At 43.1% G+C, this 27,487-nt stretch overlaps 1 protein-coding gene across 6 annotated transcripts in view; it reads left to right on the top strand.

Annotated features, from left to right (window-relative positions):
• LOC126469776 (organic cation transporter protein) overlaps window positions 1–27,487 on the top strand; it is a 298,044-nt gene that overhangs the window by 78,318 nt on the left and 192,239 nt on the right. Inside the window, exon 1 of one of the 6 annotated variants that reach the window (XM_050097010.1) lies at window positions 11,157–11,219. The exons of 4 other annotated variants lie outside the window; for them this stretch is intronic. In XM_050097010.1, the coding sequence (XP_049952967.1) occupies window positions 11,190–11,219 (30 nt within the window). In that variant the 5' untranslated portion in view covers window positions 11,157–11,189. Of the gene's footprint in view, window positions 1–11,156; window positions 11,220–27,487 lie in introns of those variants that run through there. One more of the 6 variants, XM_050097009.1, reaches the window with a different exon arrangement.

The following is a 27,487-nucleotide window of genomic DNA, read 5'->3' as shown; positions in this document are numbered from 1 at the left end:
ACTGCATTGATACCAATGGTCATCACTTCGAACACCTTCAGTAAATGTATGTTCATGCAACCTTTGTGACCTTCGTTGACTTTCAAAAACCTTACTGTTTCACATAATTGGATTCGTCCCGATAGCCGCTATCAGGAAATAAGAGCCAAATTATAGCATCCAAAAAAGAAAAAAAGTTGACCTTCATATCTCTGACGCGACCCCACCTAGCACCAAACAACCAACGTCATATTATGGCCTCCATTGTCCCATGTAACTTTTGCCCCACAAACTTTTCAGCTCCTATCATACTTTCAGAGTTATTCTTGGTGGCAATAGTTAGTGACTCACCCTGTATACTATATGCACACAGAAAATCCTCAAATGTGTGTGAATTCCTAAGGGACCAAGCTGGTGAGGTCATCGCTCCCTAGATTTACACACTACATAAACTAACTTATGCTAAGTACAACACACACACACACACACACACACACACACACACACACACACACACATGCCCGAGGGAGAACTCGAACGTCCGGCGGGAGGGGGTGCGCAATCCGTGACATGGGGCGCTAAACCAGAAATCACATTTTCACTATAAGCTAGAAACAGTTGAGAAAACCCCCATGAATGACAATGTTTTAATTGGCGTATAGTGTGGAGGAAAAGCATTTCAGTGGTTGCGTACATATCACCCCCCCCCCCCCCTCCTCGTCCCACCGCAAGGTACATGTGGCTAGCTTCCGCTTTCCTGTCGCGCGCATTATTCTCAGCTGCGGACAGTAGCTAACCTTCGTGTTGTGCGATGGATCAATTTTATCAATAACAACTATTTTGTTCGCGAATCACACTTTGTCAGTTTGGCAAGCCGTAGGTGAGTAACAAACGTCTGGCATGTGCGCGGCACTCTGCCTCAAGGGCAAGCTAGTCATTGTTTTAATATTGCTCAGATGAGGAACAAGAATAGAATCCTTTTTTTGTAAGTTTTCATTGCAGTCGTTCAGTGTTAAAAGTACGATAGGTTACTGGGATCCCACAAAAATTGCAACGGAATTGGCGATTTATTTTTGTGTGAATTGTTAACCTATTCTCATTCGAAGATGCATCACTACTTACAAGTAACAGCTACATTTTTTTATTTGACAAGTTTAGTTGTGCTTATTTTGACAAAACACAGTATAATTTGCACAATTTTACCTTGCATTAGCTATTGCGACAGAATCCTGAAACAGAGTGTCTCATTAAACATGCAACTGGCGACCAGACAGGTGAATAACATATTGAAAACCTCACTGTGTCGGTTTGCAGAAACATAAGAGAAGGAATTTCATTTTTATTTTGATACTAGGAATTTTTTTCACTAGCTGTCGAAGATTCCTAAAACTTACAGTTCAGGACTGAAAAAATGAAATAAATACTATAACTTCTCCTATATCGCCGTATATAAGAAAGTTCCGTGGGTTAACGATTTGGCAAAATACTCTCCTCCGCGGGTGCTATCATTCGCCAAAACCTCGTTTCGATGTTTCGAGCGATTTAGGAGATATGAGGGATGTCATGAATATTTTCATTCTCGCGGGCATGTGATCACGAGTGAATGCGCTACATACGATCCATTTTCTCGAGATCGGAGGTAGATAGAGGCTTCCTCTCAACCCCAAAAAAATTAGTATATTTAGCTAAATTTCATAAGCAGCAACATACGATGTAATACACACCAAATGCAAAATCATAACGACCCCTATTTATCATTTCAAACTTTTTAGAATTTTGTGCAGTGTCTTATTTAAACGAGTATATCATGTAACGTCCCCTTAGAAAAATTGTGAATTACTGTGCTGGTAAACCTCTTACGTTATTTGATTTTCAAAGAGCTGAGCAAAACTGGACGTACTCAGACAGTTCTCTCTTTACTTATTCTCATCATCACTAAACTGACACACAATATTTTTTAGCGCAACGCAATCTGACTTTCAATAATTCCTACAAAAGAATGGCCCTGACTAACAATAACCTATACCTTTCATGAATCACTTACCTCACAAAAATTTTTGTTACTCGGACTACTGCAATACAGCGAGCGCCAATACTGCCAGCTAAATAAAAGATTCTAACTACTGGAGGCACTAACTACTGATAGGTATAGTTAGCAAATGAAAGATTTTCATAGAGAACAAACAATGTATTTACCTTAATAGTGTTCAAAAGTTATAATATATATATATATAGTCAGTTCATGACATCCAGTCTTACAAATTTCCTTTTTCTGACGGACACACGTCCAGATCGTCCGCTCTCAAAACTCTGGTATCTCTCTCCCCACATCCACCACTGCTGGCGGCTCACCTCCAACTGTACAACGCTACGCTCTGTTCACTTCCAACAGCCCAACACTACAATAGCGATTATTCCAACAATGCCAACCAGCCACAGGCTGCACACAGCACAGTCGGTGATTTTCATACAGAGCGCTACTTGACGTTACTAAAATAAAAACCTAAACAGCCTACTTACAATCGCAATAAGTATGACCATTAGCGAGACGATGGGCACTTCACCACGAAGCTGACATATAACGCTACAAGTAACACAAAATCAAATATTTTACGGAATAGTTTCTGTAAAATCGTTTGAGAAAGATTGCAGAGTGCGCGCTACGATTGTGTCAGCGCAGCGCGTCGCCAACCGGCGCAGTTTGGTTGGTTGGTTGATTTGGAGGAGGGGACCAAAACAGCGAGGTCATCGATCCCATCGGTTAAGGGAAGAATGGCGAAGGAAGTTGGCCGTGCCCTTTCAATGGAGCCATCCTGGCATTTGCCTCAAGCGATTAAGAGAAATCACAGAAAACCTAAAACAGGGTATCCGGACGCGGGTTTGAACCGTCGTCCTTCAGAATACGCGTCTAGTGTGCGAACTCCCTGCTCCGCCTCGCTCGGTCCGGAGCGGACAAAGAATGTGTAAGCGTCACAATATGCGCAAGGCCTGCGCGGCACGTGCGCGTCACGGTGCAGTGTCATGTCACTCCACATGCGCTACACACATCTCAGCTTGCGCTCAGCCTAACGCTGTTGCTTGTAACGACGGTTGTTATGTGTCCTATGATACCGGGGCTGCTTGGATCTATCTGCAATCAGTGTTGCAACAGGCGCATAAACTCAACTTCTGCGAAGTCTTACACTTCGTGAGCTTCGATTACTTTAAGCACGTCATTGAGACCAGGATTGTAAAGCTTTAGAATCTCAGCCTGTGTTCTGTTATCATCAACGGTTTGGATATTGCCATTGTGAAGCATTTTGTCTTGAAATGAGGCTCCACAGAAGCAGTTAAATTTAACAGTTCCTAGTAATTCCCTTGAGTTCAGCGATCCATTCTTTGTAACACTGATTATTTTGACGACGCGTACTAAAAGTTTCGACGAGCAGCAGCTATATGAATCTGTGCTTCGAAGAAGTCATCTAAAGCCGGGTTCGCACACGGAACAAAAGTGTCGCCGCAGCTACTGGCATACCGCAGTTGCATGTGTGAACCTCCAGTCTCCAGTGACCCAACTTAAGAGACGCAACTTTTGTCATGCCACAAAAAGTTCAGCTTTCTTGTACTTTTTGTCACTTACCTTTCACAACTGCTACCTGGTGGCTGTATTTCGAAACACGAGCATTCTGTCGCAGTTATCGTGGAGTAATTGCTGCGGTAGCCCATTCGATTTCAGCGTGTTTTCATTTTATTACTAGAAAACTTCAAAACAGTAGTCTGCAGGTACACTCTCACAGCTTCTGGAACAACAACAACAACAACGACGACAACGCCGGCCGAAGTGGCCGAGCGGTTCTAGGCGCTACAGTCTGGAACCGCGCGACCGCTACGGTCGCAGGTTCGAATCCTGCCTCGGGCATGGATGTGTGTGATATCTTTAGGTTAGTTAGGTTTAAGTAGTTCTAAGTTCTAGGGGACTGATGACCTTAGAAGCTGAGTCCCATAGCACTCAAGGCCATTTGAACCATTTTGAACAACAACAACAAACACACACACACACACACACACACACACACACACATATACACATACACAGTATTTGCGAACCAACGATGTAGGCATATCCTACAACTTGAAAAATTTATGGAGAGTAAATAAATAAACTTAGTATGTACCGCAACCAAAAAGCCTAGTCGTATAAAGTTTGTGATTTGTGATAACAAGCGCTGTATAAATTGTGGATTATGTGCCGGAAATAGTCCCCGAGTGTGATGTGGCAGCTGTTAAAAAAAAATTAATTGTTCTAGAACATCAATGAATACAGGAAGATTCCGAAAGCTTGGAAGAGGTGTGTCTGCGGATGATATCCACATGCCGTCTGTTGGTTAATTTGCATAGCAGACGGCATTTCCGTCTTCGAATGTTATTTAATTTATAAATGTGTTCCTGGTCCCTGCGCAAAATCTGTTTTCGGATCTAACATTTGGGTTTCGTCTTTTTTGTATTTAACTCTTGCCATAGCTCTAATGCCATAACATGCAGTATAACATTAAGACCCGCCCGTATAATATCAGTTGACACCATTTGAATGCTGTGCAACTACGTAGAATTTGTGGCGTCCTGAGCGAACGGTCGCTTACGAGGGCACTACAGAAAGCCACAAGCTGTGACGTCACATTAGTTGCGTGTGTGAACCCGGCTTAATGTTCGAATAATGTCTTGATAGGGTAGGGTTTGGGGCTCACGCTGGGGGAACAGCTTCCTACACAGTATGAACATTTGTGCACCTACCCACCAGGAAAAGAAAGAGCGTCGTGTGATTCAGCTGCTATGTTGTAAGCATGAAAGCTCGGAGTTGCTGGTAGTACTCCATCATGTTGCGCATCATAAGGGAGGAAAGGTGGCTCTGAACTGAGTATGTGCAGTGAGAGATTGTCCTCCAAAAGATGCCACTGCATACATAAATTACAGACTCTTGAAAAATATAGTCGGTCCACACAGTAGTAATAAAAAAAAAGGTTATTGACTTCTGATCACTACTACAAAAGCACCAGACTCATCGCCAGTTGATGTCTGTTGAATCGGTAGACGAGGTGGCAAGTAAACACAAGCAGGAGAAAAAACGTGAAAATAAAGCGACTCCTATTTAGGCTTAGGTGCCAACACTCAATAGTTTTCGAGAAAATGACTATCAGACTTTCGATGCGACTTATCAGACCACTCGCACATCTAAACCAAGTGAGATGGTAGCGCAGTGGCTAAGAACACATTTTACAAATTTCGCGCCCATGTTCAGATTCAGATTTGTGTATCGTTTTTGTTTTGTTGTCGTGGGGCGGGGGGGGGGGGCGGTGGGGGGGGTGGCATCATAAAATACAATGGAATTATTGACGAAAGAAATAAGTATTTCAAATCTTGTTAAAAATAGATTGTATTTTTCACAACTGTTGTATAATCTTATATAATTATCAGTAGTCGAAAATTAAAAATATAAAAATCGTAGTACTCCGCTATTTGCTCTGTATTTTAGTTTAATGCTGCAACAGAATCAATGCATTCATAGACACATTCAGTGCACACACATAAATTCAGAGCACCACGAATAACTTGCGAAGGCACATATATCACAGTCATATTTTTTGTGTGAATATCATTAAGAATACAACTTCGCGATTGGCGATGATTTCGCGGCAGTCCACGCATATCTAAGCATTTTCTCGGAAGCTGGAGCTTGGAACTGATTATGAATCAAGATGTGTATTTTAATTGCGTCGCTTCTGCTTGTGATAGCCCTTTGCTGTACGATGAAAATAGGGCAGTTTGGTAATCGGCGAATGTAATTCTTCTCATGTCAGTAGACATATACGACGCAGGGTTCACATAACAGCATAAACTTCAACAGAATTACTTTTAATGAATATGTAGGTTTTCCGATTTCATCGAAAAGCAGTCCAACGTACAATGAGGGATCGTTTTGCCCTCCGTATGAGTCAATAATGTACAGAAACGCTCGCAAAACTTTGTCAAGAAACTGATGATAGATTTCTTTTGTGAGCCTTCCAGATTTTGTGGCTGTCGCGTGCAATTAATGATGTCGTTCCATAAATTGTTTGCCGCGCGGGGTAGTCGCGCGGTCTAGCGCCTTACCACGGTTCGCGCGGCTCCCCCGTCGGAGGTTCGAGTCCTCCCCACCGAGCGAGCTGGCGCAGTGGTCAGCACACTGGACTCGCATTCAAGAGGACGACGGTTCAACCCCGCGCCCGGCCTTCCTGATTTACGTTTTCCGTGATTTCCCTAAATCACTTCAGGCAAATGCCGGGATGGTTCCTTCGAAAGGGCACGGACGACTTCCTTCCCTAATCCGAGCTTATGCTCCGTCTCTAATGACCACGTTGTCGACGGGATGTGAAACACCAATCTCCTCCTCCTCCGAGTCCTCTCTCAGGTGTGGGTGAGTGTGTTGTCCTTAGCGTAAGTTAGTTTAAGTTAGCCTAGGGGCCGATGACCTCAGCAGAGTGGTTCCATAGGAACTTACCGCAAATGTCCATTAATTGTTTACATCTTGATGGATTACAGGACCAAATTTTTCACTATCTCTCGAAGACAAACGAAAACTGTTGGTAGCAGTTTTCTTGAAGGCGTTAATCAGTGTCAATTGTGATGATAATATCTATTTTTAAGAATATTTGAAATCTACATTTCTTTTGCCGTTAATTTCAATGTATTTCACCATGTCATAAACCACAGTGATGTCACATACTTTTCAACAATAACTTTAAAAATATCTAGGTTCGGATTTGAACACGGAGCACAAAATTTCGAAACTGTGCCCTTAGCCATTGCGCTACCAACGCACTTACTACGAGGGTAATCCCAAAAGTAAGGTCTCCTATTTTTTTATAAGTACATAGACTTGTTTATTTCTACAATGCTTTACATCAGTTTACAGCTTGAACATTTAACTATTTTTCGACATAATCACCATTTTCGTCGATGCATTTTTGTAGATCCTGTGGCAGTTTTTATATGTCCATGTCATACCAGCTCGCCGCCATGCTGCTGAGAAAGTTATGAACCTCTTCTTTCACCTCGTTGTCGGAGTTGAGTCGCTGGGACCACAATTAACGCTGACAGTTACTGTGGGACTCTGAAAAAACTCAAACGGGCAATTCAGAACCGGAGAAGAGGAATGTTGAGCAAGGGCGTACACATTCTCCATGACAACGCCCGCCCACACATCGCTCGGCAAACCGTTGCTCTCCTGCAACAGTTTCAGTGGAACATAATCACCCACCCACCCTATAGTCCTGACTTGGCGCCCAGTGACTATCACCTGTTGTTCCCTAGGTTAAAAGAACATTTGGCCGGAAAGAAATAAACAGGTCTATGTACTATGTACTTATAAAAAAAATAGGAGACCTTACTTTTGCGATTACCCTCGTATTATGCTGCCACGAGTAGCATCCGAGTAGCCTCACGAAGTCGCATCGAAACTCTGACCGTCACTTCCTCGGGAGCTATTGTGTTTTGGCACTTAAGCCAAAATAGGCGTGCCTTTATTTTCATCGTTTTATCTCCCTACCAAGTTCCAATTGTATCAGAGAGCGACTTATGGCAGCAACCCCTTGTAACAGCATCGCACTTCGTTGATGTGCTATTCCTCCCTTCTGTAGTGCACAGTAATGTTCAAATGGTTCAAATGGCTCTGAGCACTATGGGACTCAACTGCTGTGGTCATAAGTCCCATAGAACTTAGAACTACTTAAACTTAACTAACCTAAGGACAGCACACAACAGCCAGCCATCACGAGGCAGAGAAAATCCCTGACCCCGCCGGGAATCGAACCCGGGACACACAGTAACGTTCAAAAGTCTATAGATACACCTGGTCTTGTCCGAGCTCTGGTTTGTGCCTGCTTGCGCTGGCCAATCAGAGCTACGTGCAGTGAGGTCATGTCACTCTCGCGTCCTTTGGTGATGTGTATGCGTGTGAGCGCCGTGTTTTTAAGTGTATCTGATAAGTGTAAGTGACAGTAATGGGTGTGTGTAGTGTGGTGTCATGTTTGTGTTGAATGATGACAGATGCGAGATGGTGAAACCCGGTGCCGGTGCATAGTCTACTTCTCCGAATAGTACCAAAGGGCCGAGCTTAATGCCCCCGTCCGACAGACAGATCACTATCAACAATGTCACATGCTGTCATTTCATGAGACACTGCGACCGGAATTTAGTTCAGGACACTGGCACAAAGTCTCGTGATCAAGAAGTTTACACCACCACCCCTCCTCCCGTTTGTCGTTAAGGCAAAGGGAAAGCAGCAAACAGCCCGTGGCGTGCCCAGGTCCTTACCCATATAAGTACTGGCCACGCCGAACGTTGCTTAACTTCGGTGACCTGACGAGAACCGGTGTATTCAACGAAGCAAGGCCATTGGCTGCTTGATACAGAGTAACTGGACTCAGTTTAGCTGTGGTCGAAGACGGATCAATTTTTGTGGGAGTGAAATATATTCTAATGTAGTACTTTAATTACATTCCTGCTGGTCGTTCGCCTAACCCGTTTATTTGCAATTCACTGGAAATGCTACACACAAGGGCATCGCTTACAATTAATAAATATACACACAAAATAGCTTCCCAAACCGCGTACATGACAGGTTGTTTACTGGATGGAAGGTATGCAATGTAGGGTAACAAGCTAATCACCACAATATTTACTATAATATGTTCGCATCGAGAAATATAAAAAATAGCATCGTCAGTAGTGACTGTTTCTATGCAGTCGAATGCCTAGCATTGAGTTGCAAATTAGACAAATTAGAAGTATTAGAGAGGAGGGTTATGAGGAATATTTAAGGATTCATAAGAGGCATAGAAGCCAGGAAATTAAAAAGTTATGATGGAACGATATGAAACAGAAATAATAGAAACAATAATGAAAAAAACTTCCACAACAAAAAACTAGATGCAACAGAACTCAATATTCCACAAGAAAAGATTTAAAAACATAAGTCTTTCGTGGTGAAAGTGGTTAAGAGAAAACGTGTGGTCTGAGGAAATAAAAAAAGGGACAATGAGAAAAATGGAAAGAATATTGAAAGAGAAGAATACTGTAAACGAAAAACAACTGCAACTCCGCAAGCCACCATAAGTACGATGCGTGATGGAGGGTACCCTGTACCATTACTTGTTTCCTTTCCTGTTCCACTCGCAGATGGAGCGAGGGGAGAACGATTCTCTACATGCTTCCATACGAACCGTAATTTCTCTTTTCTTATCTTCGTGGTCCTTACGTGAAATGTACGTTGGCAGCAGCAGAATAGTTGTGCAGGCAGCTTGAAATGGCGGTTCTCTAAAGTTTCTCAATAGTTTTCCTCAAAAAGAGTGTCGCATTCTCTCCAGGGATCCCCATTTGGGCTCCCGAAGAGTTTCTGTAATACCTGCGTGTTGACCGAACCAACTGGTAACAAATCTAGCTGCCCGCCTCTCAGTTGCTTCTATGTCTTCCTTTAATCCGAGCTGGTGCAGACCCGGACCCCAAACACTCGAGCAGTACTAAAGAACAGGTCGCACGAGCGTCCTATATGCGGTCTACTACACACATGAAACACAATTTCCTAAAACGCTCCCAATAAACCGATGCGTAACATTCGCCTTCCCTACTACAATCCTTACATGCTCGTCCGTTTCATACCTCTTTGCAACGTTACGCCTAGATACTTAATCGATGTGACTCTGTCCAAACTACTAATGCTGTATTCGAACATTTTTGGTTTGTTTTTCCTCCTCATATTAATTAACTTACATTTTTCTACATTTAGAGCTAACTGCCACTCATCATACCAACTTGAAATATTGTCTAAGTCCTTCTGTACCATCCTACAGTCACTCAACGACGACACCGTTCTGTACACCAGAGCATCATCAGCAAACAGCCGCATATTGCTGCTCACCCCGTCCGCTAGATAATTTATGTGTAGAGAAAATAACAGCAGTCCTATCACACTTCCCTGGAGCACTCCTGACGATACCCTTGTATCTGATGAACTCTCTCTGTCGACGACAGCGTACTGGGTTCAGTTACTTAATAGGTCATCGAGCCGTACACATATTTGGGAACATATTCCGTATGCTCGTTCATTCGTTAACAGTCTGCAGGGAAATCTAGGAATATGGACTCTGCCTGTACCATCCTGTGACTAAATAATAATAATAATAATAATAATAATAATAATAATAATAATAATATGCAATCTGCCTCTACCTGGCTGCAACTAAATAATAATAATATAATAACATTATTTATTCATATTTTGATCATTTTCAATCATTTTATCACCTCTAGAATATATCACTAGGCTTATATTAACAATTTGGTGGCACCTGACTGCATTGAAACAATCAAAACAAAGAAGCAGCAGCAGAAATGTTCTTTATATGAAAGCAGCTGTAGATACATCATACATATTTTTAACGAAGTAACAGACCTGTGTCGAAGTCAATAGTTCATGTATTCTTCAAAGCTATAGAAACTATCAGATATTAACTTCTTTCTGAACTCTTTCTTTAAAAAAAATCCAATATTCTATGTCCTTTATTTCTGCAGGCAATCCAGTGAACATCGTTTCAGGTTGATGACATACTTTCCTTTTATATATTCTTTTAAAATGTTGTTGTGCTTCGGGAGTCAACAAAGAGGTCATACAGAACTCAGCTCACCGATCTCTAAAGACAGCGAAGTAGATGTTGGCCGAAATGGCGCAGTCATTAAGATCCTGAATTCCCCTTTGGTCGGAGCGACTTTTAAGGCCGCACTTTCTATCCAGATGGTAGATTTGTGTCGTTTCTACAGATCACTCCAGGCGATTGTTGCAATGATCTTTCAGAGAGGCCTGAGCTCCTCGCCCCCACCCACATCCATGCCACCTTGTTCCAGCTGTCTAACGAGGTCATCTCGATGTAGTTTCCTTCTTTTTTGGTCTCGAATTTGGTTGACGTCAGATAGAAAGCGAGTAAGGGAGCGTATCACAGCGAGACCTCCAATTGTGTTTGGTCAGCTACTTAGGCCGAAATTTGGGTCAGCAGTGCGATTATCTAGAGGCAGGTAAGGTTCTCCGTGACCGGCGTTGATAAGGCCGGCCGACGTGACGTATGAGCAGATGTTGGGCCTCCAGCGTTGGCGTTCAGTAGTGGCCGAGCAGTGGCCCTGGGAGGGTGTCACACGCGTCCGCCATGGATATCTCGCCGGACACCCGGATTCTCGTAAGTGGCTGTTCTGCACTTATGAACCCATTTTGCTCCCAGACAGAGCGAACAGATTACTAATTTAACGATAACAGCTATTACGAACGTTGTCGATTTGAGATAAGTGACTGTAGGCCGGCCGCTGTGGCCGAGCGGTTCTAGGCGCTTCAGTCCGGAACCGCGTTGCTGCTACGGTCGCAGGTTCGAATCCTGCCTCGGGCATGGATGTGTGTGATGTCCTCAGGTTCGTTAGGTTTAAGTAGTTCTAAGTCTAGGGGACTGATGACCTCAGATGTTAAGTCCCATAATGCGTAGAGCCATTTGAACTGTATGAGGCACTTGTGCCAAAAACAAAACAGTAGTTTGACCGAACTTGAAAACAGGTTTATCCTGCAAAACTTCCAAAAACTGTTGCCTAAAAACAACTATTTACCTCTCTTTCTCTCACTGTCTGTCTCTCTCTCTCTCTCTCATCGCACCCCACCCCTTACTTCCTAAGCACCAAAGCACAAGTAACATAAAATAAAATTCCGTGGATTTTTCTTAAATTATCAGCCAGGAACATTTCAAATAACTGTGCCTCTAATTTACATGCATAGCCCTATCACACCAGTATCTCAAATTTTTGAAGTTTTATTCATACATATTCAGCTCTGCACTGAATGCAGATTTGCTCTCACTCTATGTTAGTGGAATTCTAATAGCTCTTCAGGTACATTTCTGTCCAGAAAATTTAATACTCATCGTATGTATATACTTAAGTAAATACTGACACGACCTTTACCGTAAGGCAATAATTCAATATTCATGTTAAAATAATTTTGGTTCAATATTTTTCTCCTCATACGGTTTATTTTCTTTATGTAACACCCAAAGAAATATTTTTGATCAAAGACGTTACACTTTCGGCACTAGATCTATATACTATACTTCACTGTACACCACATGCATACCAGTTTCTTACGACACGCAGTGTTTTGCAAGACAAGACAACAAATATTCAATGAAAGGCAAGGGTGATGTAGCTGGCAGTGGAATTTTAGCACTAATGGCGTCTAATCTGCCGTACCAATATATACGTTGTGCCTTTGATTATTAGAAGTAAAATCAAATTTTTATGTTGAAACTAATTAAATCTGCAAGTTTCAATGCGGGAGCGTAGGAATCATCGTCGCGCTAACTTCAGAATACCTAACTCCAATACATCGCCAAGCAATATCCATTGTAACCACACAAACGCACGTAACCAGTCTCAAAGTATGTAATTTGTTTTAACAAGAAGAACAATTTGAAGTACATATTATTTGCACTTAACAGGTCTCTTTCGGTATTCTCGTTGATTTTATTTCAACCGACTCGTGTGCTTCCTGTTTTGACAAACGTCGAAGATTTCGTTTTGAATTTAGCTCACGGAGCATCTACTACTTCCTTTTTAGCGTCTTCTGTACGCTTAATATTTCGTTTCGTTTTTGTAGTACCATTGTTAGTACCATAGTCATGGTGCTCTTCAGTATAATTGATAGTTTGTCTAAGGCTAGTGTGATACATCACTTACAGAGTCTGACAAAGATAGAAAATATATTTTAGACGAACATCAAGGTATAAATGTTATTTTTTTCACACCGTATTTTCATTAATGTTACTATTTATTTGAATGTTTTTCAGGTAAACTGTAGTGAGCACTTGTATACGTCACGTAATTTCACCAGACCAGTTGCTAGTAATCATTCCTGAAGACACATTTTATCGAATTCTAGATAGAGCAATACAAAATCATGCAGAAGTAATTATTCTGATAATGAAAAGAAGTGCAAAAATGTTTCTCTTAATATCAGAAACGTAAATTCTCAGCGAGAGTGTTGCTAAATAATTCGGTTTTGTCGGCATTCATTGCCACCCATGGCTGCACCTCTTTTCTACTCGGACTGGGTGGAGGAGACTCAGACTTATTTCATATGACTTGCATCAGACATTTATATTTTCAGTACCCAGCAAAGTGAACTGTGATAAGTAGCAATGACACGAACTTCAAAACAGATAATTTGACTAGATCCAGGAAGTTGCACAGATTTGACGCAGAATGCCGTACAGCTTGAAAATATACTTCATCGGGGCTTCAGGCACTTCCAGAAATATTACGTCCTTTGTATTAGTTTCATTTAGCCTTTTTAATTTACAATTTAGGCAAAAACAAAATGCATTATTTACAAAGTTACTACTGCAAATATTATATAAATATTTTGAAGTATATCTGACACATTCACATATCGTGACTCATTTCTTAAACAAGTCCTTCATTATAAATAAGAAAATTGTTGTTATGCAGGGAAGCCTTGCGTAGATATCTCATTCATAAAACATGCGGAACAATCGCTCCCATGCTGTAGAATTTTACAACCATGCCTGACAGCGTCGAACAAAGTAGCATCCACATCACACTTTACAACGCGTCTACACGACATTTTTTTATCGCTCCCCCTTTACAGACCCATTCGGAGGCGATGAATTCCTGACTCAATCCTTCTCAGTACCAACCGTAGCGACAACGGTAGTTTCTACATTTCACTACTGGCAACGTTGTACAGGCAACGTCGTATTCGAGGTGATTTGCCCGTTAGTTGGGGAGGATGCGTCGGGTTAGTTACTGCAAAAAATGGTTCAAATGGCTCTGAGCACTATGGGACTTAACATCTGAGGTCATCAGTCCCCTAGAACTTAGAACTATTTAAACCTAACTAACCTAAGGACATCACACACATCCATGCCCGAGGCAGGATTCGAACCTGCGACCGTAGCAGTCGCGCGGTTCCGGACTGAAGCGCCTAGAACCGCTCGGCCACCGCAGCCGGCTGAGTTACTGCATCTTCTGATAACTGTACTAAGTAAATGTAAGATGTGATGACTAGTTGTGTTGTTGTTTGTAGTTATGGTAATGAATTGAATGGTCAGCGTGAACCTCGATGCTGTCGGACACAAGGCCGGTTTTTCTGGCACCAAAGGCAGTGATGGTTGGGGTTGGTTTGTAGGGGGGAGAGGGAGGGAGGGGGCTTCTCCATCTAACGAATGGACCACCATCAACAACACTTCTCCAAGATACACTGCTCAGTGGTTTGACGTTTAATTTGGTAAACAGACGCACAGTGCAGCAATTGTCAGCTGTAAGGCACCTCGTTTGCACCCTTGCCAACTAAATGATTAAGACGAAAATTTCTTTCACCGCCAGGAGACGGACCGACATCCGTCAGTTCAAGCGTCAACGTGGTAGGGTAATTGTTCGCTAAAAGCTACAACTTATTAATTGAAATGTGACAAATATCTATGCTTTTGTAAATATATTGAGGTATAACAACCATTGACGCATTCATGTCATTTTCACTTTCCCTTTTTCCTTTCCATTTCCGTATTTCTGTTCCTCGTTAAGGCGTTAGATGTGTGCAAGAGAAGGTATGCTACATGTACAAGACTTCGTCTTGAACTGGAATGGTTAATCTGCATATACAGGTTGACTGGGTCAAATACCTCACGAAATAAGCGTCAAACGAAAAAACTACAAAGAACGAAACTTGTCTAGCTTGAAGGGGGAAACCAGATGGCGCTATGGTTGGCCCGCTAGATGGCGCTGCCATAGGTCGAACGGATATCAACTGCGTTTTTTTAAAGTACGAACCCCAATTTTTTATTACATATTCGTGTAGTACGTAAAGAAATATGAATGTTTTACTTGGCCCACTTTTTTCGCTTTGTGATAGATGGCGCTGTAATAGTCACAAGCGTATAAGTACGTGGTATCGCGTAACATTCTGCCAGTGCGGACGGTATTTGCTTCGTGATACATTACCCGCGTTAAAATGCACCGTTTACCAATTGTGGAAAAGGTCGATATCGTGTTGATGTATTGCTATTGTGATTAAAATGCCCAACGGGCGTGTGTTATGTATGCTGCTTGGTATCCTGGACGACATCATCCAAGTGTCCGGACCGTTCGCCGGATAGTTACGTTATTTAAGGAAACAGGAAGTGTTCAGCCACATGTGAAACGTCAACCACGACCCGCAACAAATGACGATGCCCAAGTAAGTGTTTTAGCTGCTGTCGCGGCTAATCCGCACATCAGTAGCAGACAAATTGCGTGAGAATCGGGAATTTCAAAAACGTCGATGTTGAGAATGCTACATCAACATCGATTGCACCCGTACCATATCTCTATGCATCAGGAATTGCATGGCGACGACTTTGAAAGTCGTGTACAGTTCTGCCACTCGGCACAAGAGAAATTACGGGGCGATGACAGATTTTTTGCACGCGTTCTATTTAGCGACGAAGCGTCATTCACCAACAGCGGCAACGTAAATCGGCATAATATGCACTATTGGGCAACGGAAAATCCACGATGGCTGCTACAAATGGAACATCAGCGACCTTGGCGGGTTAATGTATGTTGCGGCATTATGGGAGGAAGGATAATTGGCCCCCATTTTATCGATGGCAATGTAAATGGTACAATGTATGCTGATTTCCTACGTAATGTTCTACCGATGTTACTACAAGATGTTTCACTGAATGACAGAATAGCGACGTACTTCCAGCATGATGGATGTCCGGCACATAGCTCGCGCGCGGTTGAAGTGGTATTGAATAGCATATTTCATGACAGGTGGATTGGTCGTCGAAGCACCATACCATGGCCCGCAAGTTCACCGGATCTGATGTCCCCGGATTTCTTTTTGTGGGAAAAGTTGAAGGATATTAGCAATCGTGATCCACCGACAACGCCTGACAACATGCGTCAGCGCATTGTCAATGCACTTGCGAACATTACGGAAGGCGAACTACTCGCTGTTGAGAGGAATGTCGTTACATGTATTGCCAAATGCATTGAGGTTGACGGACATCATTTTGAGCATTTATTGCATTAATGTATTTACAGGTAATCACGCTGTAATAGCATGCGTTCTCAGAAATGATAAGTTCACAGAGGTATATGTATCACATTGGAACAACCGAAATAAAATGTTCAAACGTACCTACGTTCTGTATTTTAATTTGAAAAACCTACCTGTTACCAACTGTTCGTCTAAAATTGTGAACCATATGTTTGTGACTATTGCAGCGCCATCTATCACAAAGCGAAAAAAGTGGTCCAACTAAAACATTAATATTTCTTTAGGTACTACACGAAAATGTGATAAAAAATGGGGGTTCCTATTTTTAAAAAACGCAGTTGATATCCGTTTGACCTATGGCAGCGCCATCTAGCGGCCAATCATAGCGCTACCTGGTTTCCCCCTTCAAGCTAGACAAGTTTCGTTCTTTGTAGTTTTTTCGTTTGACGCTTATTTCGTGAGATATTTGGCCCGGTCACGATCAATGGACCACCCTGCCGAGCCGCTGTTCACTGTAACTAGTACACTTCGTAGCAATGTGGCCAAGTAAAAACAGCTGCTATCAAAGCTTCCGCTGATACTGTTTTCTCAACAGTAGGTACAACAAAACAAACACAAGCGCCAGCAACAGCCGAATGCTGTCGGCGTTGCCCGACCGCAGCCAAGCTGGAGTCAGCTCGAACGCTCTTGTCGCCGCTCGCAGAACCATGTTTGATTCGCTCAGCGCCGCTCTGTGCCGCCCTACTTGGAGCTTTAGCCCTCCTCCGCTTGCAGCGCATGTATAATCACTCGCACTGAACAACAGTGGTTTGTTTCGCCATCGCTGCTCTACGCTCCGCGCCGCGCCGCGGTCTCAGGTCGTGCTGCGCCGCTCCAGTATAACCACAGCTAACGAAAGTCATTCACTAACAGTCGACCCCCTTTACTGAAACCAAATATTGGTGTAGCTATTCTTCTTCTGATATTCATGCTGCATCTCTTGTCTTCTTTAATTAAGGTCCCTAAACAACAAAATTTATCAACTTCTTGTCTTTCATTTCTTTCTGCTTCGATTTCAAATGCCCTTCTCATTTTTGCTTTACTTACTGTAATGATGTTGGCTTTTTGAGTATTTAGTGTAAGTTCAAACTTTTTCGTGATTGTTGCTAATTTTAGAAAGCACTTTTGGCATATATTTTCACCATCAGAAGTTAAGGCAATATTATCCTCAAATCTTATGCAGTCAGTGGGAATTCCATTCGCTTTGACTCCAGGTGTTCTTCCTTTGAAGTTCTTCATAGGGTTTTCGATTAAAAGAGTTAAAAATTTGTGGTGGTAATGAGCATCCTTGACTTACTCATTTTCTAATTTTAGTTTTGTGTAGCTCTCCTTTACTCTCTATCCTCACACGTTGCTTTTCACATATGTTAAATATTGTCCTATCTATCCAGTGTAAATGTGTATCTTTCAATATCTTGAAGTATTTGTCCAAACCAATGCAGTCAAATGCATTTTCTAGATAAGTAATGCCTGTGTACAGGGGTTGGACAAAAATATGTAAACATCAAAAACACGACTCATTACCATGCCTAATACGGTGTAGGAAACCCATTGGAATTCAGAACAGCTTCCAGTCGTCTCGTAATGGATAAAGACAGGTTATGAATAGGTTACAAAGGATTTTATACAATTCTTCGTGCATAACAGTCGCAAGTTCAGATAACAATGATGGAGTTGGATGGCGAGCTTTCCAAAGTAGACCACAAAGACTCAATAATACTGGAATCTGATGACTGCAATTTGTGGGAGGTTTGCACTTCTGTCACATTGAACGATTCTCTTCAGTCGTCGTTGGTCCCGTTCTTGCAGGATCTTTTTCCGGCCGCAGCGATGTCAGAGATTTGATGTTTTACCGGATTCCTGATATTCGTGGTACACTCGTGAAACGGTCGTACTGAAAAATCCCACTTCATCGCTACCTCGGAGATCCTGTGCCCCATTGCTCGTGCGCCAACTATAACACGACGTTCAAACTCATTTAAATCTTGATAACCTGCCATTGTAGCAGCAGTAACCGATCTAACAACTGCGCCGGACAGTTGTCTTATATAGGCGTTGCCGGCAGCAGCGCCGTATTCTGCCTGGTTACATATATCTGTATTTGAATACCAGTTTCTTTATCGCTTCAGTGTATAATAGGTATAGATGCCATTTTTTATGTCTGTTTCTATATTCCAACACGTATCATTCATCCACTGCTCCTTAACTTCTTTACGTTATTCGTGTGATGCTGCTCTTAACGTGTTTCTTTTTACGTATTTATTCTTTTGTGCCATAGCCTGACGCAAAATAAGCTGGTCACTGTGTCGAAACATGTAGTGTGGAAACCAAGATCGATGCTACGCTGACAGACGAAAATGTAGTAAGGAGCGAATGTTACTACTGGAAGTAACGAGAGCACAAATTAGTATCATTAAACAAATTCAGAATCATCTTAAACACTACTGACACAGTCCGATTTCTAGTTCAAAGTCCAGTTCCACAAAGCGAGGTAACTTATGTTTCAGAATCTGCATAAGACGCGAACTTCTGATCCAGCCGACGGGCCGGGTATTGATTTCCTGCAGCGGACCAACTGCCGTCACCATGTGACGCATTTGCACCGCCCCCTTGAGTTGCGGCCATTTATCTGCTACACGTACTGTGTAAATCACTACCACTCTGTCTCCATATCACTGGAGTAGCAATGTGTTAAACATTGAGTGGATTTTTCGCTCTGCAGCGGAGTGTGCGCTGGTTCGAAACTGGTTCGGTGAGTATTTGGCGAGTGTTATCAGAGACGTTTGATAGGATCACTGTTATTCTCTGTGTACGTAAATGACTTGACGGGCAGGGTGAGCAGCAATCTGTGGGTGATTGCTGATGACGCTGTAGTGTACGGGAAAGTATCGTCGTTGAGTGACTATAGAAGGATTCAGGAAGACTTAGACAGAATTTCTAATCGGTGTGATGAATGGGAGCTAGCTCTAAATGTAGTGTAACTTAATGCAGATGAGTAGGAGCAACCATTCCGTACTGTTCCCCAATACAGCATTAGCAGTTTGCCGTTTGATACAGTCAAGTCGATTAAATATCTAGGCGAAACGTTGTAAAGCGATAGGAAATGGAACGAGCACGTAATGGTTGTAGTAGGGAAAGCAGATGGTCGATTTAGGTTTACTGGGAGAATTACAGGGAAGTGTGGTTCATCTGTAAAAGAGATCGTGTATAGGACACTAGTCCTATCCATTCTTGAGAATTGCTCGAGTGTTTGGGATCCGCACCAGGTTGGATTAAAGGAAGACATCGAAGCAATTGCGAGGCGGGCTGCTAGATTTGTTACTGGTAGGTTCTATCAACACGCAAGTATTACGGAGATGCTTCGGTAGCTCAAAATGGGAATCCCTGGAGGAAAGGCGACGTTCTTTACGAGCAACACTATTGAGAAAATTTAGAGAATCGGTATTTTAGCCAGACTGCGGAACGGTTCTATTGTCACCAATGTGTATTTCACATACGGACCACGATGATAAGACAAGAAAAATTAGGGCTCGTAAAGAGCCATATACATACCTATTTTTACAATGAAAAGAATACCCTTAGCTCCTTACAGGCGTTGATATAAGTCAACGGGGACAGTTGAAAATGTGTGCCCCGACCGGGACTCGAACCCGGGATCTCCTGCTTACATGGCAAACGCTCTATCCATCGGAGCAATCGAGGACACAGAGGATAGTGCGACTGCAGGGACTTTTCTCTGGCACGCCTCCCGTGAGACTCACATTCGTAACTTATTGTCCCGCACTATATTCATAGTGCCCCTGCCCATCATACTGATTACTCGCGGCTTTACTGCCGATTTCCGTAAGAGATCGGGCACTGTTTGTGCATCCGTACGGAAGAAGATGGTCAAATGGCCAGTGAGCCTTAACTATACAGGGTGGTCCATTGATCGTGACCGGGCCAAATTTCTCACGAAATAAGCGTCAAACGAAAAAACTACAAAGAACGAAACTTGTCTAGCTTGAAGGGGGAAACCAGGTAGCGCTATGATTGGCCGCTAGATGGCGCTGCCATAGGTCAAACGGATATCAACTGCGTTTTTTAAAATAGGAACCCCCATTTTTTATTACATATTCGTGTAGTACGTAAAGAAATATTAATGTTTTAGTTGGACCACTTTTTTCGCTTTGTGATAGATGGCGCTGTAATAGTCACAATTTTTAGACGAGCAGTTGGTAACAGGTAGGTTTTTCAAACTGAAATACAGAACTTAGGTACGTTTGAACATTTTATGTCGGTTGTTCCAATATGATACATGTACCTTTGTGAACTTATCATTTCTGAGAACGCATGCTGTGCAGAGTGATTACCTGTAAATACCACATTAATGCAATATATGCTCAAAATGATGTCCGTCAACCTCAATGCATTTGGCAATACGCGTAACGACATTCCTCTCAACGGCGAGTAGTTCGCCTTCCGTAATGTTCGCACATGCATTGACAATGCGCTGACGCTTGTTGCTAGGCGTTGTCGGTGGATCACGATAGCAAATATCCTTCAACTTTCCCCACAGAAAGAAATCCGAGGGACGTCAGATCTGGTGAACGTGCGGGCCATGGTATGGTGCTTCGACGACCAATCCACCTGTCATGAAATATGCTATTCAATACCGCTTCAGCCGCACGCGAGCCATGTGCCGGACATCCATCATGTTGGAAGTACATCGCCATTCTGTCATTCAGTGAAACATCTTGTAGTAACATCGGTAGAACATAACGTAGGAAATCAGCATACATTGCACCATTTAGATTGACATCGAAAAAATGGGAGCGAATTATCCTTCCTCCCATAATGCCGCACCATACATTAACCCGCCAAGGCCGCTGATGTTCCACGTGTTGCAGCCGTCGTGCATTTTCCGTTGCCCAATAGTGCATATTATGCCGGTTTAAGTTACCACTGTTGGTGAATGACGCTTCGTCGCTAAATAGAACGCGTGCAAAAAAAAAAAATCTGTCATCGTCCCGTAATTTCTCTTGTGCCGAGTGGCAGAACTGTACACGACGTTCAAAGTCGTCGCCATGCAATTCCTGGTGCATAGAAATATGCACTAACAACTGCACTGCTCTCTCCACCGTCAGCCATTGCGTTGTCCGTGGTGAGAGATAATGTCTGAAATTTGGTATTCTCGGCACACTCTTGACACTGTAGATCTCGGAATATTGAATTCCCCAACGATTTCCAAAATGAGATGTCCCATGTGTCTAGTTCCAACTATCATTCCACATTCAAAGTGTGTTAATTCCCGTCGTGCTGACATAACCACGTCGGAATCTTTTCCACGTAAATCACCTGACGAGGGAACCTCCCTATCGCACCCCCCTCAGATTTAGTTATAAGTTGGCACAGTGGATAGGCCTTGAAAAACTGAACACAATTCAATCGAGAAAACAGGAAGAAGTTGTGTGGAACTATGAAAAAATAAGCAAAATATACAAAGTGAGTAGTCCATGCGCAAGATAGACAACATCAAGGTTAGTGAGGGCTTAGGAGAGCCGTGGTCCCTGGCTAGCGTGAGCAAGACTCAGGTCTTCCCTTGAGTGAAAAGTTTAATTTTTTATTTTCGGTTTATGTGACGAACTCTTATGTTTTCATCACTTTTTTGGGAGTGATTATCACATCCACAAGAAAACCTAAATCGGGCAAGGTAGAAGAATCTTTTTACCCTTTCGCCAAGTGTACAAGTTAGGTGCGTCGACAAGATATTCTTGTCATGTGACGCACATGCCGTCACCAGTGTCGTATAGAATATATCAGACGTGTTTTCTTGTGGAGGAATCGCTTGACCTAAGACCTTGCGATCAAATGTTTTCGGTTCCCATTGGAGACGCACGTCCTTTCGTCTACTAATCGCACGGTTTTGCGGTGCGGTCGCAAAACACAGACACTAAAACTACTACAGTGAACAGAGACGTCAATGAACGAACAGACAGATCATTACTTTGCGAAAATAAAGAAAGTAAACTTAACACTCGAGGTAAGACTTGAACCAAGGACCTCTCGTTCCGCAGCTGCTCACGCTAACCACGGGACCACACCGCTTCTGAACTCACATTGTTCTTGATGTTGCCTATCTTGCGCATGGGCTACTCACTTTGTATATTTTGCTTATTTTTTTCATAGTTTCACACAACTTCTTCCTGTTTCCTCGATTGATCTGTGTTCAGTTTTTCAAGGCCTACCCACTGTGCCAACTTATAACTAAATCTGAGGGTGGTGCGATGGGGAGGTTCCCTTGTGAGTACAAAGGACAGCTTCGCCAATACACTGCCCTTTTATACACTCATGTCCACAAAAAAGCACAACAACTTGAACGACTAGAGACAGGACGTTCATATTCACAGGACATGTACATTACTATGCTCTGCGGAAATGATTAGCATTTCAGTCGCCTCGGTTCAACATGTGTCTTGTTGCTTAGCAGGCATAGGATCCGCCATGAGCCCTGGTAACTTGTTCCATACGTGATGACATCGACGTGTATATTGCGCGGATGACGTCCTGTGGTATAGCCATCCATGCTGCATTCACCTGGTTCCAAAAGTCATCTGTGGTGGTTGGCATTGAATCACAGAGCTGTACCCGTCGTTTCACTGTATCCCATACATTTTCGATTGGCGACAAGTTGGGTGATAGGGTAAAAGGTTGACATCCTGTCACACCAAGAAGGTACGTTTTCGTGCAGCAACATGTGGTCGTGCATTGTCTTGTAGAAAAATGGCATCTGGGGTGTTGTGGTATGCCTACACGTCGCAGGATGTCATTCGCGTAGGTCACACCGGTCACAGTGTCCTGGGCATGCACCAGCTGTGATTTGTGGCTGTACCCAATAGCATCCCACACCATAAAGCTTTGAGTTGGCGCTGTTTGTCTTGTGCGAATGCAGTCACTGTGTTGCCGCTGCCTCTGTCTGTGGCAAACAAAAATGCTGTTAACAAATGTTCAAATGTGTGTGAAGTCTTATGGGACTTAACTGCTAAGGTCATCAGTCCCTAAGCTTATACACTACATAACCTAAATTATCCTAAGGACAAACACACACACCCATGCCCGAGGAAGGACTCGAACCTCCGCCGGGACCAGCCACACAGTCCATTACTGCAGCGCCTGAGACCGCTCGGCTAATCCTTCGCGGCTGCTGTCAACATTTGCAAACAAGCAGAACATGAATTAGCACAAATACACCATTGCCGTCTAGCATGTTTCTGCACATTCGTCAAAGGTAGGCGGAGAAGTGGGCGACGCATACATAACCTATGCCGTAATGAACGGCGACGGACAGTCGCCTATGATAGTGTACGATGGGTTACACTGTTCCACTGTTGCGCCAGAGCCGAGGAGGACGCAGATCTGTCATGCAGTGCTATTCGGATGAAGTGTGGATCTTCTCAGGGGGCGGTCTGAGTGGTGCGACCTGACCCATCTCGTCGTGTTTCGTGAACCATTCTGCACACACCCATTAAACTGCCGGAACACTACGTCCCACACGAGCAGCAATCTCCCGGATGTATGTATCACATTCCCTCATGCCAATGATGCGCCCTCTCTCAAACTCACTAATTTAACGGTACGGTTCGCGCATACGTCTGCGAGGCATCCCGCACGTCTGCTCAAGTCACACTAAATCATTACCTTCGGTTTATGGCGACAACGAGAGTCGCAGGCATATTTTACCGGTAGGTGGGGTTGCGCCGCGATATCGATGTTGACCTTGAACCTGAGGGCCGACATGGTTCAAATGCTAATCATTTCTGAAGAACATACCAATGCACATGTCCTGTGAATGTGAATGTCCTGTCTCTAGTCGTTCAAGGTGCTCTGTTTTTTTTTTTCTGAACATGTACTTTATGGACGCAATACTACCGCCATCTGTATGTGTACATACCGCTATTCCACGACTTTTGTCACCTCAGTGTACTATTCTTCCTTAGCAAAATAAATAACTAAAACGAAGCGCATGAAGTTTGCACTGTGATATTTTAATGAATGCTGTTGTGAGCAATTGTCAAATTTCGCTTCCGGCTGCCATGCAAAGTAACGTCGATAGCTCAAATCACTTTGACATGATTTGGGCAATCATTCAAGTTTCAGACATTATTATACTACAGTACGTTATATTATACTATCACTAGTGTTTAAGGTAACTATCATTTCTTATCGGCATAAGTGTCTAGGTAACCATCGACGTTTGCACAGCGAAATAGTTCACGTTTTTACCTTTTCTGTTCGCTAAAAATGTTTTTCTTTTATGTTATTATTATTATTATTCATTTTTAATGTATGCAGTCACTTCAACGAACTTGAAAGACTCAGTATGGAGCCCCATGAAAATCTGCAAGCAGTTTATAGTATTTAGCTAAGCGCTTAAAAAATTATATCACAGAAATACAACGTCTCGCATTCCTCAAGCGCAATTAAATTCACACAGTCAGCAATCTGATTTGCCTGGACGCGCATTTTTATGCCTGTAACTGATGACTCATTTAATTAGCGTTTCGACGTAGCAACAAGTAACATAATCGAAGCGTGCCATTCTTTGTAAGCGTTTATCAGAACGCCAGTCTGCACTGTAAGTAGGGGCTTCATGCACATCATCGTAAATGTCGTAACAATTTTCACTTTCGTGCTGATATCAGCAGTGACTGTAGAATTTTGACCTCCAGCTTATGTTTTCTGCCAATATCTCAACGCATTTTATTAGCACAAGATATTCTGTTGAGACAATGAGAATTCAAGGAAAATTACAAGCTGTTTTCGACAATACTTTCAAAGTTCAGTCGTGTTTCTGGGCAGTCTCCAGTTTCGCTGGGGGTTATCTGATGAACGTACAAGCCTACACTCATTTTTATGAGCCATTTAAGACAGACTTTCAGGTTTAAAAGAGCGTTTTTAGCATTTCCGGCTTACGTTCTATGAACAACGTGGCACTACCGCGCACGTGAATGTGTGTGTGTGTGTGTGTGTGTGTGTGTGTGTGTGTGTGTGTGTGTGTGTGTGTGTGTGTGTGTGTAGGGGGGAGGGGGGGGCGGTTCCAGTCCCGTTTTCCACACTTTATGCAAGAAGAAATTCCTAATATGGTAGATGAGCCACCCAAAAATATTAGTGAATGCAAGCAAAGAAATAGTTCTTTCGTCTGACCTTCAATTATGTTGGAGATTATTTGTATAGTAAAGCCATCAGCAATCGGTTTCTGCACAATATTCCGGATGTGACAGTTCTAGCCATTAAAATTACTGCGCCGTGAAGACAGCATGCAACCAACGTCATAGTGTCATGAAGTGTATACCTATTTGGATATACTAATGATACGCATTTCAACGCATCTGTGCAATGCAGGCAGGTGTAACGCCATCTACCAGTTTTTTTACAACGAAAGATTACGCACTGGGTTTCTCATTCAGAAATCACATACGAATAATGTTTGTTCGTGAGAAGGTAGAGTTCTGCCTCGTGTAAGAAACAGAAATGTGTATCATCTCGTGTCGGAATTCGACAATGGCGGACCAAATATTTCTCGTGCGAAACTCAGCTTGCCCTTTTCTCGCACGATATCCTGCGAACCATGGATAAAGGGCAACATACACACTCCATATTCCAAAATTTAGCTTCAGCATCTGACACAATACCTCACTGCAGATCGTTAACGAAGTCCTAGAATACGTAACAGGTTCTCAGATGTGTGAATAGCTCCAAGACTTTTTTAGTAACAGAACCCAGTACATTGTCCGGGCGATGAGTTTTCATCAGAGACAAGGGCATCGTCAGCAGTGGCACAGGAAAATGTGATAGAATCGCTCCTGTTATCTATATACGGTACATAAACTATCTGACAGATAGGATGACCAGCAATGTGCAACTGTTTGCTGGCGATGCTGTAGTGTACTAGAACGTGTTGTCGCTGAGTGACTGTACGAAGATACGGGAGAACTTAAAACACATTTTTATTTGGTGTCATGAATGGCAGTTTGCTCGAAATGTAGGAAAGCAAGTTAATGCAGATGAGTAGGAAAAACAATCCTCTGATGTTCGAATACAGTATAAGTGGTGTGCTACTTGACGGAGTTACGTTGATTCAATGTGTAGGCGTGACGTTGCAAAGTTACATGAAATGGGACGAGTACGTAAGGTCGGTAGCAGAGAAGGTGAATCGCCGACTTCGATTTATTGAGAGAAATCTGAGAAAGTGCAGCTTATGTATAAACTAGACCGCGTTTAGAAAATTAGTTCGACTCATTCTTGAGTACTGCTTGAGTGTGAGAGATCCCTGCCAGTTCGAATTAAAGAAAGACAACGAAGCAGTTCGGAGGCGTGGTGATAGGTCGCAACAGGATATTATTACGGAAATGCTCCATGAACTCAAATAGGAATCACTGGAAGGAAGCCGACGTTCTTTTCGCGAAACACTATTTAGAAAATTTAGGGAATCGGACTTTGTGGCTGACTCCAGAAAGATCGTACTGCCGCCAACGCAGATTTTGCGTATGGACTCCGCTCGTGCAGAGAGGTATAGACCATCGTTTTTCCCTTGCCTCATTTGCGAGTGGAACAGGAAAGAGAATGACTGTTCGTGGTACAAGGTAACCTCTGGCATGGATTGCGGAGTATGTATGTAGTTGTAGATGCACGACGAACGTACACTATGTGAGCAAATGTCTCCAGACACCCCAAAAACATACGTTTTTCGTATTAGTGAATTGTGCTACAGCCTAATGCCAGGTATTCCTGGCGACCTCAATGGTCATTAGACATCATGAGAGAGCAGAATGGGGCGCTCCGCAGAACTCAAGGACTTCGAACGTGGTCAGGTGACTGGGTGCCACTTGTGTGCTAGGTGTCTACTCGAGATTTCCACACTCATAAAAATCAATGGGTCCTCTGTTTCCGATGTGATAGTGAAGTGGAAACGTGAAGGGACACGTACAGCACAAAAGCGTACAGGCCGATCTCGTCTGTTGACTGACAGACTGCCGACAGTTGAAGAGGGTCGTCATGTGTAATAGGCAGGCATCTATCTAGACCGTCATACAGGAATTCCAAATTGCATCAGAATCCACTGCAAGTACTGTGACAGTTAGGCGGGAGGTGAGAAAACTTGGATTTCATGGTCGAGCGGCTGCTCCTAAGCCACACATCACGCCGGTAAATGCCAAACAACGCCTCACTTGATGTAAGGAGCGTAATCATTGGACGATTGAACAGAGGAAATCGTCGTGTGGAGGACGAATCACGGTACACAGTGTGGCGATCCGATGGCAGGGTGTGGGTATGGCGAATGTCCGGTGAGCGACATCCTCCACCGTTTGTAGTGCCAACAGTAAA

The sequence above is a fragment of the Schistocerca serialis genome, chromosome 3, assembly GCF_023864345.2.
Source record: "Schistocerca serialis cubense isolate TAMUIC-IGC-003099 chromosome 3, iqSchSeri2.2, whole genome shotgun sequence".
NCBI lineage: Eukaryota > Metazoa > Arthropoda > Insecta > Orthoptera > Acrididae > Schistocerca > Schistocerca serialis.
The sequence above is the reverse complement of the archived record's forward strand: the minus strand, read 5'-3'. Positions and strand labels throughout refer to the sequence as shown.